This window comes from Branchiostoma floridae, chromosome 3, assembly GCF_000003815.2.
Source record: "Branchiostoma floridae strain S238N-H82 chromosome 3, Bfl_VNyyK, whole genome shotgun sequence".
In the NCBI taxonomy this organism is placed as follows: Eukaryota; Metazoa; Chordata; class Leptocardii; order Amphioxiformes; family Branchiostomatidae; genus Branchiostoma; species Branchiostoma floridae.
Genome location: NC_049981.1, coordinates 10,753,321 through 10,769,559, shown reverse-complemented (window position 1 = coordinate 10,769,559; position 16,239 = coordinate 10,753,321). Strand labels below are relative to the sequence as shown.

At 41.0% G+C, this 16,239-nt stretch overlaps 1 protein-coding gene and 1 long non-coding RNA gene across 5 annotated transcripts in view; both read right to left on the bottom strand.

Annotated features, from left to right (window-relative positions):
* Positions 1–2,174: 2,174 nt before the first annotated feature.
* LOC118412460 lies at positions 2,175–2,916 on the bottom strand. The gene is made up of 2 exons (XR_004830767.1): positions 2,598–2,916; positions 2,175–2,291 (listed from the first exon to the last, which is right to left on the bottom strand). It is a non-coding gene; the product is annotated as an uncharacterized LOC118412460 (long non-coding RNA).
* Positions 2,917–6,105: 3,189 nt separating this feature from the next.
* LOC118412427 (synaptic vesicle glycoprotein 2C-like) overlaps positions 6,106–16,239 on the bottom strand; it is a 61,962-nt gene continuing 51,828 nt past the window's right edge. For all 4 annotated transcript variants that reach the window (XM_035815283.1, XM_035815284.1, XM_035815287.1 and 1 more), the window contains 9 exons: positions 16,011–16,191; positions 15,097–15,248; positions 14,325–14,449; positions 13,760–13,843; positions 13,071–13,190; positions 12,164–12,252; positions 11,301–11,803; positions 9,747–9,906; positions 6,106–9,273 (listed from right to left, as the gene is read on the bottom strand). In XM_035815283.1, coding sequence (XP_035671176.1) covers positions 9,090–9,273; positions 9,747–9,906; positions 11,301–11,803; positions 12,164–12,252; positions 13,071–13,190; positions 13,760–13,843; positions 14,325–14,449; positions 15,097–15,248; positions 16,011–16,191 — 1,598 coding nt within the window. In that variant the 3' untranslated portion in view covers positions 6,106–9,089. The remainder of the gene's footprint in view (positions 9,274–9,746; positions 9,907–11,300; positions 11,804–12,163; positions 12,253–13,070; positions 13,191–13,759; positions 13,844–14,324; positions 14,450–15,096; positions 15,249–16,010; positions 16,192–16,239) is intronic.

Sequence of the window (16,239 nt, the reverse complement as noted above, 5' to 3'; positions counted from 1 at the left end):
CGTATGTAGAAAAGTTACAAAGTAATTTTGGGTACTCAAATCACTTTTTACCTTTTGCCCACGGGTTTTACTATGACATTCAAGTGTTGAAAGTAACGCACATTTTGTGTTAAATTTCGGAAGTCCGATCGTAAGGGGTCGCTTTTTTGCGGTTACCGAAGGGTTCGCTTAGCGGTTAGCGGTTATCCCCCAGGTGAGCCTTCATTCGTATGTAGAAAAGTTACAAAGTAATTTTGGGTACTCAAATCACTTTTTACCTTTTGCCCACGGGTTTTACTATGATATTCAAGTGTTGAAAGTAACGCACATTTTGTTTGAAATTTTTGAAGTCCCATCGTAAGGGGTCGCTTTTTTTGCGGTTACCGAAGGGTTCGCTTAGCGGTTAGCGGTTATCCCCCAGGTGAGCCTTCATTCGTATGTAGAAAAGTTACAAAGTAATTTTGGGTACTCAAATCACTTTTTACCTTTTGCCCACGGGTTTTACTATGATATTCAAGTGTTGAAAGTAACGCACATTTTGTTTGAAATTTTGGAAGTCCGATCGTAAGGGGTCGCTTTTTTGCGGTTACGGAAGGGTTCGCTTAGCGGTTAGCGGTTATCCCCCAGGTGAGCCTTCACTCGTATGTAGAAAAGTTACAAAGTAATTTTGGGTACTCAAATCAATTTTTACCTTTTGCTCACGGGTTTTACTATGATATTCAAGTGTTGAAAGTAACGCACATTTTGTTTGAAATTTCGGAAGTCCGATCGTAAGGGGTCGCTTTTTTGCGGTTACCGAAGGGTTCGCTTAGCGGTTAGCGGTTATCCCCCAGGTGAGCCTTCATTCGTATGTAGAAAAGTTACAAAGTAATTTTGGGTACTCAAATCACTTTTTACCTTTTGCCCACGGGTTTTACTATGATATTCAAGTGTTGAAAGTAACGCACATTTTGTTTGAAATTTTTGAAGTCCCATCGTAAGGGTCGCTTTTTTTGCGGTTACCGAAGGGTTCGCTTAGCGGTTAGCGGTTATCCCCCAGGTGAGCCTTCATTCGTATGTAGAAAAGTTACAAAGTAATTTTGGGTACTCAAATCACTTTCTACCTTTTGCCGGAACCTTAAGGTCTCATACCGGACTTTTGTTGCCTCATTTACAAAAGTGCTTAAATATGCAACTTTAATGGGCGAAAATCCAGTAAAGAAACAGCTCTACTGGAGATGTTTTAATTTCTATTGAAAAAGCACTTATCCAGTACTTAATAAAAAAAAATTCCCCAAATTCTGACCGATGGATCGATTTTCATAACATCTATAACTGCACATAAATACTATCCAGAAACTGGGGCTTTCCTTCAGTGACCCGCTGACCACATTACTCAGGACAAACAAACGTACACGTCCGAGAATCGCCCGAATGCCGAAACTTTTCCACCCGATCCTGTCAGAAATACACAACTTTTCATCTCAAATCCTTCGATATGACATGGGAGCGATAAAAGGCAATTTATCGTCTACATAAACACACGATTTTGGGGCCCCATTCATATTTCGGAGGGAATACTTCTAAGTGCCCACCCGCGCAGTAATACCGGAACGAGTCCTTCAGTGCGGATTACAGATATCCGGTCAGATTTGAACTTTGACCCGAAACCTTGACCTGGCGTTTTCCTACGCGCCTGGAGCGAGCTTTGTGCGTATTCAAAGTGCGTTTCGAAGGTAGATATATTTATTACCTTTGCCAGAATGGCAAGGATATGTTTTAGGCTTGTACGTATGTCTGTCTGTCAGTCTGTCTTTCTGTCTGTCTGTGAACAGCATCACTCGAAAAGCGCCTTTGATTGATCCTGATGATATTTGGTAGGTGGATATAGGGTCGTAATCCCCATACTACTTCTCTTGCCCTCGCATGTTCTAAGTTTATGACCTTTGTGATCCTTTGTGATCCTTTGTTCTGCTCAGACTTTTTTTGTCAACCCTCCTAAGCTGGTTGTTTAATCGTTAGGCTCGACTGTTATGCAGCTGTGGAGTAGAATGGACTGGGGATGATCTGGGTAATATAACAGAAAAACGTTAGGGGCTCAAGTCGCGCTTTTATGACACGTCATATCAATTATCTAAAACATAACTTTGTCTTTCCTTCACACAGTAACTCCCAAAAAAACCCGTCAGATAACCGTAAGATAATCATACTGACTTACTTGATACTTGATAAGGTCTCTTCATCGTTGTGTCAAGTGGTCTGCATCAAGGCAACGTCTCTTGTGGACCATCCTGCGCCATTCCATGCAATTCTGGGCCGTCACTTCTACGTCTCTAAGATAATCATACGAACCCAGATTGTAATAGAATGTTACAACTTCCGCTGTCTATACGTGTTGCTCATCTTCTAAGGTTGTGCCCCTTTGTTAATAATGTCTATGGTTCTATTTTATTAATGAGGTTCAAACGTTGATTCAAAGAATAAAGCTTCTGCAACTGTTAACATATGGATTGTAGTTTTACATGAATAGATTGATACTCTAAAGAGGGCGTCTTTTCAACTAAAAGTAAACTTGGATTATAGCAGTTAGTAGGGATATCATCAGGTTAATTTGACTCTTCAGACAATAACGATGTTACCTGGTTTGGATATGTCTTCTCGTCATTGCAGAGTGGACCGTGAAACAGCATCAAGATTGCTTCGCCAAGGGAGTGCATCCTATGGCAAAGACAAGAAAAGCGCCGCCCAACGGTTAAAATTATCATTGCAGGAAAACCCGCATCCGTCATGGTCAAAACTAACTTGGATGGTATCACATCAAACAGGCCATACAAGATCGATGCACAAAGTCTGGAAGACTGGTATCATTCACCAAGTTGACTACTACATGTACATCGAACTAGTTTCCCTTCTACAACTACGGTCATGGCTACATGTTTAAAATTAATGATGTCGTCATCCATAAAACTTACCTGCCGTGGCCTTGCTGACATTGTATTTCCATGTCCCGTGAACAGCAGTACAGAAGAGGTTGGTGCCCATCATAAGCTGTGGTGTTAGAAACTACTGCACGAGTCTCCCAACAAGACGATGTGTCAGCTCTGGCCCGTGGGTCTACCTGGACAAGCTCAGCCAGTGGTGACCAGAACTGCATGCAAAGAGACGCAAAGAATAATCTTTGTGTACTATTCACAGCGTCACACCTGTCCCCGCGCGCCACAGACAGGTGGTCAGTTAACTCAATTTTGGAGGGTAACCAATCAGAGGAGTTATGCAAATGTCCACGTATGCTAATGAGTGCAGGGGTATAAAAGGGAAAGATATTATCACAAAAAAGGCGCACAGTTTGACTTTGGGGAGGAAGATAAAAAGGTGGTTGGCAGAAACAGGCGAAAATTAAAGTCGGGTCAATTAGGGACAGTAGGAAGGGTATGAGGGTGTTGAGATATAAAGAAGAAGGTATCTTTACCCTAAACACCCAACCATTTCTTATGGCTTGGGAAAGGTACTCGCCTCGCTCTCTGCTCAGGGATGGAGATCTTTGAGGTTGACACACATCCCCAACATATTTCTAGAATTTCGAGTTCCAAAGGCGCGAGGCGGCACAAGGAGGACCATGGAAATTTTGAAATCTTGACCCTCTAAAATGATATTTCCTGCATTCTGATGGGCAAATTTTGCTGGCAGACTAAGCTAACTTCAATGACATTTCTATTTGAAAAAAAAGAAGATTTTGGAGGGTATATACCATATTTTTACCATGTCGATGACCGAAGCCGAAGGTGAAAGGAGTCGCAAGTGAGGTCCGGCGAAATTTTGAATTCTTGATCCTCTGAAACGCAATTTCCTGTGTTTTGAAGGACTAAATTTACTGGTAGACTACGTTTCGACTTACGAAATTTGGGAGGCCAGCTACGATTTACGGGTAATTTTTAGGCTTAATTACGCTTTACGTGAAATTTTTAGGCTAGATTACGCCTTACGTGAAATACACTGGCTACGCTTTACGGTAAATTTTCCATCCTCACTACGATTTACGTGAAATAAAATAGCTTACCCTACGAATTACGGGAATTAAAAAGGCCTGCCTACGCCTTACGGAAAAGAGCATGCAGACCCTCAGGAAGGTGGAAATCGGGTTCTTGGTCCCTTAGCATAAGGAGCTTTTATCAAGATTGATAAAAGCTTCTTGCTTAGCAAGACAACTTTCCCAGCCAGAGAAGGCCAATTGCTTATTATGCTCTTTTGTTCTTCAATCAATCACAAACAATACTAAACCAACAGACTGTATACATCAGAACTGCACTGCTTCCCAATGTTGTGCTTTGTGGCTTGGGTGGTAAGGGTTTACGATTATGACTTACAATTGTATTTTGGCCCAGGTTCTAATTGTCTACAAGAGTATAAAGGGGTTGCATTTCATTTGCTAATCGACGTGCAGTCTGATAACAGTTATTAGACTGCACGTCGATCATTAAACAGAAGGTCACTAGTCACAAACATTCGACTAAAATATATGATGCACAAAGTAAAGGTGTTTGTCTTTTGAATCCAGCTTAACTTAGAAATGTACCAGAAATTTTTTACATGACATTGTGTTGTTCTGGTTAGAGTCTGTTGTGTTTACTAGTATTGTCAAATAATATACTCCACGATCCAATAAAGCCATTCTAGCTTTGTGCAAATCACTTTCAAAGTAACATTTTCGTACTTCTAGCTCTGTAACAGTTATAGTCAATCAATTCAAATTGTTACAAATGGTATCTGTATTAATATTGTATCACACAATCGATTGACATAAATCAGCTAAAATAGATTACTCTGTGTAAAAGTATTAGTGAAAGGGCGTTTTACTATCCACAGCCAAATGTCAGTATTAGCGACGGAATGCCCGTGAATTTCACCTCTACATATTGATGAAATCCACAGCCAACCAAATGTCAATATTAGCGGCAGAATGCCCGTGGATTTCATCACTACATACTGATGAAGTCCACAGCCAAATGTCAGTAGTAGCGACGGAATGCCCGTGGATTTCATAACTCAATACTGATGAAGTCCACAGCCAAATGTCAGTATTAGCGGCGGAATGCCCGTGGATTTCATTACTACATACTGATGAAGTCCACAGCCAAATGTCAGTATTAGCGGCGGAATGCCCGTGGATTTCATTACTACATACTGATTAAGTCCACAGCCAAATGTCAGTATTAGCGGCGGAATGCTCGTGGATTTCATCACTACATACTGATGAAGTCCACAGCCAAATGTCAGTATTAGCGACGGAATGCCCGTGGATTTCATCACTGATTTCATCACTACATACTGATGTCAGTATTAGCGGCGGAATGCCCGTGGATTTCATCACTACATACTGATGAAGTCCACAGCCAAATGTCAGTATTAGCGACGGAATGCCCGTGGATTTCATCACTACATACTGATGAAGTCCACAGCCAAATGTCAGTATTAGCGGCGGAATGCCCGTGGATTTCATCACTACATATCGATGAAATCCACAGCCGTGGAGTTCATCAATCCACGGTCCTTGGATATACCTGTTTTTTAACCATTTTTTTGTTCAACATCGTATTGCGTGAACTTCGTCACAATTACGTTTGTCTGTGATACAGCCCCATACGCGAGCAATTTTGCTTGTACATGTGCTTCAACACACACTTGAACAGCTTTGAAAAGTGGTGAGATAAGTTATCGGACATTTCCAGGGAGAAATACTTGTGTAATGTAGACTATAAATCTTAGTTAGAGGAGCTATCATCTTTGTGGCCTTGTCACCTGTGCCTTTTACTTTAATATAGTCGATTCTGACGTGTAGTATCCTTCAAACAGGTGTCAGCTGCACTAATTACAGCTTTCAATAGGTGGCGCTGTGATACCGTTAGTGAATCAACAATGTTGTTCATTTTGGTAACTTTCTAATAATCGCCTGTGTTTTGACTATATATTGGCTATTGACACTTCAAGTAGCAGTAGAGTCTTACGGTGTATTTCAGCACCGTCGGGGTTCCAAACATCAAATGCTATTTATAGGGTACAAAATACTGCAACCAGAAAATCTACACAAACAGGCCACCTCCAATCATCTTCTTGGAGATGTGCACCACAAACATAACCAGACTAGACACGTTTACATCACTATACTTTATTGTTACACCTACACATACAGAAACGTCGGCCTCACAACGTCCCACAGAAGTGACTACAAATCATACAAGAAGTCTAGTTCATACACATTGTCGTACAATTGCTGTTATCTACATTCTAAAGAAGTGATTTCATTTTTTTTCGGACCACAAAAGCTTTACAACTTTGGTCTTTCCATCAACAATATTCAATCCTTTAAATTCATATTTTCATGTCACATTCTTTTACAGCTTCAGGTCTTCTGTGCTAATATTAAGCATTTTGCAGCACATTTTCATTATAAGTCACATTGCTTCGTGCATCTTTCTATCACTGACCAGTGAAAACACATCTTATCTCAATATAATCACAATTATGGGCAAAGCATCATTCTACAAAACATAAAAACAACCTGATGCATACACCGGTGTTACCATATTGAACATTACATCTAGTTCTGTACAATAAAGTCTGGGCTCTTTTCTTATTCTCGGGAACACACACTTGTTTGCCTGCATGTTACAACACACTAACTGTTACAACTCTACTTTTCCATCAAATGCTTTGACTCTGACTGGAATCATTGACTGCTAAATATTTCCATCAAAATGAATTCCCTCACAAATCAAACACAGAGATACAGAGAATAACTTGAAGAGAAGATAAAGAAATGGCTGCATGTACATGTACATGTATACACTACACTACCATACCATTGGCAAATACAGTAACTGTGAAAAATAAAGTCTAGGATTCACATTTAACCACAGTGCCACCAAGCTTCATTAAAAGTTCTCCTTGCTTTACAATACTTCTTTGAGACAGTCTATGGAAATGGTTCTCCAGTACCAGAAGAAAAATCATCTTTACATAATATTGATGACAATGTATTGCCCCAGTACCAGTGGTTGCCTGTAAAACCTTTGGAGAACCTCGTTAAAATTTCCCATAGGTGCACTCAAGACTTTTATTCAATACCTTTATTGCAAAATCTTAGTTAAAAATCAAGCAATACGGAACACAATGAAAACTTTGCCACCATTGAAAATGATTGATCTATACCAGCACCCCTACATTGAACATTGGTTAGCCTTAAATGCTCTCAGCAAATACCTGACACATGGTTGATACCATGTTCTAGAAAGGGGTTCAAGTCAAACCTGAACACCTCTAGTTGCTGAAGTACAAGCAACTACATTTATTTATCAAACATTTCAGTACAGTCCTCTTTAATATCTGATCTGGTTATTTTGGCTTTTGCAATCCCAAAGTACAACATTTTACCAATATTTGCAAGAGAAGCTGCATATGATTTGCATATTTACCCATGGCTGTTTTTTAAGGTCACATACAGAATCAGCAATGACATACTGTCACCCCATACAGACAAATCTTAAACATGATACTGTACTGCCATGTAGCAGTATAGCTGGGCCCTACTGCCATGTTGGAGTACTGTAAGGCCCTACTCTAATTGGTCAAATCGCTAATTGCCATGCTATGATTGGTTGAACTGCTAATCATGATTGACAGGGTCAGTCAATACATCTGGCAGATAGCAGCCCACACTTTGTTGCTGCAGATTTTGAATGTACATTTTGATTTCTAGAGCTGCATGTCTTCCACGACCATCTTGTTTTTATCTTCAATAGGATGAACAACATCTTCTGCATATTGTTCACAGAGTTACAACTTTGATACAAGGACCCTTAAGAGAACATCTTAATTTCACAGCGTATCATAAACACTTTCGTCTATCATATACAGGACTCTATCACAGCGCAGCAATACAGACAATGATTAAAACTTTCTACAAGGGAAAACGCTTTTCCCAAACCACTAAATACATCACTTTATAACCTCTGTTAGCATATCACACAAGTCTGTACGAGGGTGTGGACATACAACAGCTATATACACTTAGAATTCAGTCGTACCAAGCTTTCACGACCATGTGATGACTTCCACAGCTCTCAGATCTAAGCTAGCACCACTTTTTGATATTTTCAGTGACACACTTGACTATAACTCTTCACTTAGTGCATGTCAGAAAGGATACACCATACTTTGAGAATATGTGCAATCTATGGTGACACAACTTAGACTGGTGACAGTGCTCCAACTAGATTTTTTTTGGCAACACCTCAAGGAAGAGTCTGATTTGCTCAAAGGTATTCTAGAAATTTCACCTTTACCAGAGTTCATGATTTTATTTGTGGCGACAGGGGGGTGGTCCAAATAAGAACTTTGTGTATTGGAAAAGAGCCATTTTGAGAACTACAACTAGTGCAGCTGTTAATGCTTTACTTTGCCCCCATTTTCCAGCACGGGTCTAAGCCATGTCACAACTGACTGTTCACCATCCCAAACTAACATGTATCTCTTAAGTTATTCATCAAGAGCACCAATATAATAAGCTCTTTTCTTATGTACAATACAGCTATCTACTCATCTATCTATTTATATATGTATATATTTCTTCACCCAATAAACAGTCAGTTTACACAATACATTTGTCCTACTTTTTTGTTTTGGCTTGCCTGATTGGTCATCTTCACATTCATTGGTTCAAATAATCTAGTTCAGTCTAAGTTACACTCTTGGAAACTTGCATTTCCATTGGTCAACCCTAGAGTAACCCTCTTCACAAGGAAAAAAACACATCACATAGCTGACTTTGGAACCTACTTTACGAGGTTACAAAAGGGGTTTCATGGAAACCTGACTTTCACAAAACAGAATTGACTGTTATGGTCAGAAGTGATAATCTCCTAAACATGCAATCTAAACAATACCTCTCTTTTAGCAAAAATGTTTCTAATTTTGATAATCTTGGGAATTCTTTTATCACAGTGATTCAACATAAATGTGACTTAAGTACAGACATAAGCCAGTGAGCACTGGAGATAACACTCCTCCTTTAAGACTCGTTTCTTAATTCTTGGCAAGACTCAGGGCCAAACGGTCGGCTAGCAGCAACGATTACGTCACGTCAGGGCCACGTTTTTCGTGTCTGGTAGTTTCCAGGCGGCCCCAGCGCCGGAGCCGAGGATGGCGGCAGTCAGGAGGATGGGAACTGCCTTGTTGATGCCAATCATCTGGCCGAACAGCACGTTAGCGATCACTGCTCCGATACGGGACATCGCATTCAGCAGGCCAAAGGCAGTTGACCTGGAAGAAAACAGCAATAAGAAATGTCAGCCTGGGATTATTCTGAGCCAATTCAAACTTGTGCATGCATGTTAGGCTAATATTCCAATGCCAATCATTTCTCTGGCAAGTGCCAGTGAGATTAATTAACAAGTAAAGCAATCAGAGGAGCGATCAGTACTAGTGCTAGTCAAATATTTAGTCCATTGCAGCAGCATGGCAATTCAATTTGATAGTTTTTCAGGCTTTCAAAGATAATGTTGGACAGGAAGATGATAACATATGAGTGGTTTCGGCCTAGTGGTTTACTTAGGTTCAGGGTGTGAACATACACATTATAGTCAAATGGACATTTTCTTCTTCAATCTCTGTTTTCATATTGAATTTTGGATAAGATGGGGGAAAATGTTCTGCACTTGCCAACTGATAGTAGTACTAGTAGTCAAGTCATGCTGTGTAACACCAACCGATACTAGCTATTAAATGTTGCATACCTTTTCCCGGTGGGGTACAGCTCTGTTGTGATGACGTCCAGCGAGTTCCAGGCCATGATGGTGACTCCGTTGAACAGACAGGACATGCCCACAATGTTGGACTCTGAGTTCCCCACCCAGATGAAGAACACGCTGACTGCGGAGATCGCCATCGACCCAACTGTGGCAACAATGCGGCAGAATAACAATTGGTCAATTTACTTTTCATATGAAGTTTTGTATGTCTTTGGTATTTACAATGTCCTGTGGGAGGCAGTTCTATAGCTTAAGGGTAGCAGGGAGAAAGGTCCCTACGTTTGTACTACATGTATGAATGCCCAAACAAACTAGAAAGGCAACATTTTTGAAAAAATGCAGGATGTGGGCGAAGGGAAAAGAAAGGAAAAATCGCAAGAAAAGAAACAACTAGAATGACAACATTTTCGCGAAAATGCAGCAAGTCTTTCCCGTGGCCTTTTTTGAAGTTTAAGTCAAACTATCTTACACACAATAGTAATTGCCATTAGGTGCCCCGTATTCTCGGTTCACCCCTATTCTCGGCCTTTACCTGACGTCACGGGTTGTGCTGTGTAGCAATTATAAAGCTGAAATTCATGATCAGGTTCAGGTCCGGTACCGTACCGTAGCCTCCATTCCAAATTTGACTTAACGCCGCAGGCGACAGACATCGACGATACAGTATTTGGCTGCCGGTATGGTCCGAGGCGTTGACGAGCCCCCCTCCCCACATGGACCGTCCGACCGTTTAAACGCCGTCTTTTGAGGGCAATTAAAAAATAAATAAAAAGGCGTGTAAACTGAACGATGCTCTGTTTGCAAGATAAAATTGTTGTAAATATCAAAAAAGAAAAAAAAAGGACAACTAAAAGAAAGTTGTTCCCGCCCGGAATCGAACCAGGGTTGACCTAGCGAAAAAAGCGCAAACGTAGCTGGTGCTTTAGCCATTCGGCCAAGCTTGCCGTAACGTTATTGCCGGCATTTTAATAGGTACATGTATACAAATGCAATGCGTAGCTTGAACACGTCCGTTCACTGTTTAATTTGCAAGATTCCAAGGTCCCATTTTCTGAAGATAATGTTTTTCTGTGCAAATTTATCAATCTTGTTCATTCCGTGGCGGGCAACTTCTTCCTTGAGCGCCTGTTTGGTCGAATGCATGGCCGATTTACTGCCGCGTCTCAGCTGCTATCATAAAACTGGATGCCGAATGACATTTTGTGTTCTCTGCGTTGATAGGTCCAGCTCTGACGTACACCCGAGACAGTCTGAATTTAGGCCAATCAAAAAGCTGGGAACGCGGAGTATTTGCTAACAGCTTCCATTTTTCTGAGTTTTGATTGGCTATTATCAAAATGGATGCCGATTGTGTCCTGCGCGTTGATAGGTTCACCTCTGACGTACAACCGAGAAAGTGCGACTTTAGGCCAATCAAAAAGCTTGAAACATGGAGTACATGGAGGCTTCCATTTGTTTCTGATTTCCGGTGAAATACTTGTAAGAAAACTATATGTGTGGCTTCGCCCACATAACAACTGCCACAGACACCACACTTACCCAGCATGTACAGCCTTCCTATCCGGTCCATCATCAGGGCAGAGAAGATGTTGCCTGGCAGCACGGCTAACGTCCCAACGAACGCCACGAAGTACATCCAGTACGCGCTGTAGTTCTCAGCAAAGTCCAGACGACAGCCTTTCCGCAAGTTGTAGAAAAAGGAGTTGTCCAGTACGGTGTTAATGAACTTGTAGTCGAAGAAGTCTGTGTAGTTGAAGATTGTGTTGCTGATTCTGCTGTTTCGGAAGAAGAGCTCGCTCGACGACACCTTGTTGAAGGAACAGTTTGTGAAGAGACAGTTGGAGAATGTCACGTGTTTGATGTTCAGGTTGTCGAAGCACACGTTGGTGAAGTTGCTGTTGAAGTACGCGCGGTTCTGGAAGTCCTTGGTGACGTTCACGTTGGACACGGATTGGTCAAACAGCTGGTCGGTCTCTCCGAGGTAGCGCTGGATCTGGATATGTTTGATCATTTCTGGGAACCACACAATCAGTCCGAAGTACCTGCAACAAAACCAAGAAGACTTTGACGATATCCCAACTATAATATTAAGTCTTGTTTAATCTTGGTTTAATTGTAGACCATCAATCACGCAAATAAGGTTTTGACTGTATTTGAATAACTGCAGACAAACACATCAACTCAAACAAACACACACACCAAATAGTACTGTACACAGAATTAACTAGTTTGGTCAAAATATTGATTAGTAAGCAAAAGGCAGGAAGTACAGCTTTTCTTACTCACTGTCAGTGTTTTTAGATCTAAAAGTGTTCTAAAATGTAAAACTTGTGTCGATATTTTCAACAAGGCCACCCCAATCTAATATATTGGTTCTCAGACTTTAAGAGCTCACTGCTTACCCAAATGCCAGGGAGATCCACACAGCCAGGAGCAGGAGAGTAGTACGGCGATAGTCCTTCTTAAACAGCTCCAAGTTGTTCTTCATGGCCTGTGAGAAAAAAAATATAACACGTACAGGAGATTACATTATGCTCAACACAAGACCTGATATCAGAATAACAGATCTGAACCATCTTAATATTGATATCCTAGAAAAGACTACATTTTTCCACATGCATTATGCCAGAATCATAATTGTAATCAGGTCAGACTTCACTGCAAAATGAACTGGATGTATGCTACAACAAACTCGGCAATGAAGTACTATTAGTGCTTGCAGTCCTCTTGGAAGCAGTTGTTGAGGTGTGGCCTTAGCTTCCATGTTTGACTTTGAGCAAAGCCAAATATCACCAATGATAATGTACATACAAAATGTATTATGTAATATTGCCTCAGTCCCACTTTAAAAAAAGGGAAGGGGTAGGCTCCAACAGTACCTTATAGGCCCCAGTCAGACATTTGGGATCTTCCCACAACATTGGTCCACACTATCCCTCAACCAAGGTCAGAGTAACAGTAGGCTAGGAGTATACCTGGGATCCACCCTATTCTAGCTCCAGTTTGCTTTTTTGATCATATCCAAGTAGAATATGACTTCATACTAGACTGGTACAAGGTAGTACATGTAGAGACCCTTGCTGACCAACTCCAAAATATGGATGACCTTTTAACAATTAACTTCTAACCATGGTCTTGAGAAGGTCAGGAGGCTGTGGTAGCACTATATGTGACAGGGGCTTGACACAACTTGTACTGCACAGTGACACCTTTCACCAGGTACATTTAACAGTTGTGCTCCACATTAAGATAGTTTACCAGGTATGCAATACAGATGGATACTGAAGAGTAAATGAGGAAGTGACTTACAGGGACGATGAACGTCTTGACCCTGACGAACCACCTGCCAGCGGAGGTTGTCGTGTCTTCTGTGATCTCCACAAACGTGGACTCATCATTCTTGGGTGGTGGCAGGTCAATCTTGGTCACCTATTGTGAACAAAATATTTATGACATGATAGTGTCTACCTGAAATATAAGAATGTCCGTAGAACAAATAGAACAAATTCTAGATGGACCTGATGCATAAAACAGATAACACCAGGTCTGTAGAATAGGATAGAACAGTAACTTTACTATAGAAATAATAATCTAGGCTAGCTTTAACTGACAAAGCTCTCTCTGTATATAATCTACAACAGATTAAACCATATACAACCAAATCTATAGATTGGAGAGTGCCACATCTGAAGAACAGAACCTGGTCTATAGAACAGATTAAACAAGCTGCATAGAGCAGATAGAAAAAAGTCTATAGAACAGACGGAATCAGGTGTATAGGACAAATAGAACCATTCTAATTGTACCTGACAGACCTATATGTTTAGAACAAATAGAACAAGGTCTCTAGGTAGAACCAAGTCTATCTATGAAACAGATAGAACCTGGTCTTCAGAATAGATAGAATCAGCTCTATGGATGTTACAGATAGATAAACAAAGGCCTACAGAACAGATAGAACCAAGTCTTTAAAACAAATAGAACCCTTCTCTCCTTACCTGATATACCAGCTCCTCCTGGAAGCGATGGTTGACATCGTGGACCTTCTTCAGGATTTTGATGGCCTCGTCATGCTGGTTGACCTGGATGGAAGCAAGAACTGCTATTTGAGACCCTCATACCACACAACATAAGGCACAAGATAAAACTGTATTATAATAACGTAGATCTTGAAATTTTCCCAGTTCTTTTGATTTGTTTTGCGAAAGATGTCCGACTGTTAACCAACTTGGCCCGTTGCTAATCAGACCAACTTAGCCCTATACCCTGCTCAAGTTGGCCCGACACCCAAAACCCCAGCCAAGACAACCTGAGTGGTGATAGGGCCGAGGTGGTGAAGGGCTGATCCCACTTTCAAATGTTTCAAGTGGTTTTGTTATAGCATTTCTTATGGTGATCTCTATAGTGCAATTACACTATGAATATAAATTTCCGTTGCAGTACCACAGACTTTTTTCAATCACGTGCATAAAACACCACAAAGTACTCCCTTCTCCTCCTCCCAGGTAAAATGTATAAACTTGCAGCAATGAGAGATAACAGCACTTGTTCTGACAGACTTACCTCCAGAAGGAAGCGTGGGCTCTCGTGCATGAAGAAGAGGGAGATGAAGGATAGGATGCAGGGGATGGAGCACACAAACACGTACACACGCCAGCTGTGGATACCTGACATGCTCAGCGCCCAACCTGGGAAAAATACAAGATCAGGTCATCTCCATCAGGGCTCATCAACAATACCTCAACCGAGACAGGGGGTGCTACAGACTTCCAGGCACCATTGACCCGCTGCTGATGTCACACTTCTTTTTATTGTAGGTCACATGACATGGGCTTTGGGTCATTTCAACTTGAGAAGGATCAGAGGACTAATCACAAACTTGTTGGCGAGTGCTTTGATTTGTATGACAGTATTAAAACCTCTATGTACAGTATTTATTGTACAATAGACAGTGGAACACATCTCAACCTCCTGTCCTAAGGACTCTTTCCAGCATGTTATCTCCATTAGGGCTCATCAACAATACCTCAACCAAGACAGGGGGCGATACAGACTTCCGGGCACCTTTGACCCATTGCTGACATCACACTTCTTTTCAGGTCACATGACATAGGCTTCGGGTCATTTCAACTTGAGGAGGATCAGAGGAATAATCAAAAGCTTGCTGGTCAGTGCTTGCTGTTGACAGCCCTTGATATCCCTAAATATTGCTTAAAAAAAGCAACGGATATAGGTTACCTCGCGCAGATACAGGCAAACTGTCTAGTGCTATATTTTTCAAATCCAAGAACTAACAAGTTCATTTGGTGTAGTCTTTAATACAACACCACCCAACCTGCATGAGGGATGATGGCCCAGGCAAACCCGGAGGCGTAGACCCCTCCTGCCATCCAGAACAGACACAGCCAGCTCAGGTGCTCGCCACGTTTGTTGGTGGGGAGGAACTCGCTATAGTAGGCAAAGATGATGGGTATGGAACCACCAATCCTGGAAAAATGCATTAAAGAACATTATAAAAACTGTATTTAACAATCTATAAGGCTTCATTTCACCTTCGGAAAGAAGGTTATGTTTTGGTAGTATTTGCATGACTTGTATGTTCAATGTATGTACATAATGTACTTGGTTGGACTGCATAAGTCAAGAAGATATGGATGGATTGTCACGAAAATTAATACAGTGTCCTGTAGAAGAAAAGTGATAAGATTTTGGGGCTCCTAGTGGCTTTGTTTGGAACTGCAGCAGAACGTACTGTTTTAATATCAAGCTATATGTTTATATGATTTTTGGCACGGTAACATCAACTATTATGATTCCAGTGGGTGCCAATCAAAAAATACCACTACTTTAATATATTAAAAAAAAAAAATTGTTAGAGACAGTCTCAAGATTGTCTTGAACACTTAAATATCCGAAGCGTAAATACCTCAGGATTACTGATGTTGCATTCAATCTCTTAAAAGTACTATGAATTCACATATTTTTCTCATGTGGCAGTATCATGACATCCGGCAGAATTATGAGAGTTGATGGTTGATGTCTCTAAGCTCGTGCTTGACAAGAAGTGACATAAGTTTAGACCCTAAAGTTTGTATTGTTTTTTTTAACCGTATCAGTATTAATTCCTTGATTTGATTTACACATCACACAGTCGCACATGCCATCATTTATTTCCATTTTATACTCTGTATCTGTATGTTTATTTGTTTTAAAAAAGTAATAAAAGGAGTGATTAACTAACAAACTTACCCTATCCCACTGAAGAAGCGGCAGAACATGAAGAAGCCATATCCTGTGGAGAACGCTGAGATCACAGCGAAGAGCGCGTTGGTGCCGAGAGCGATAAGCAGCGTTATTTTCCTCCCCAGCTTGTCGGACACACTGCCCCAGATGATTGCACCAATCATCATACCAAGAAAGATGATGCCACCTGGAAATAAAGAAAAAAGCAAGGTGAATATGTTGCTCGACAATTTCA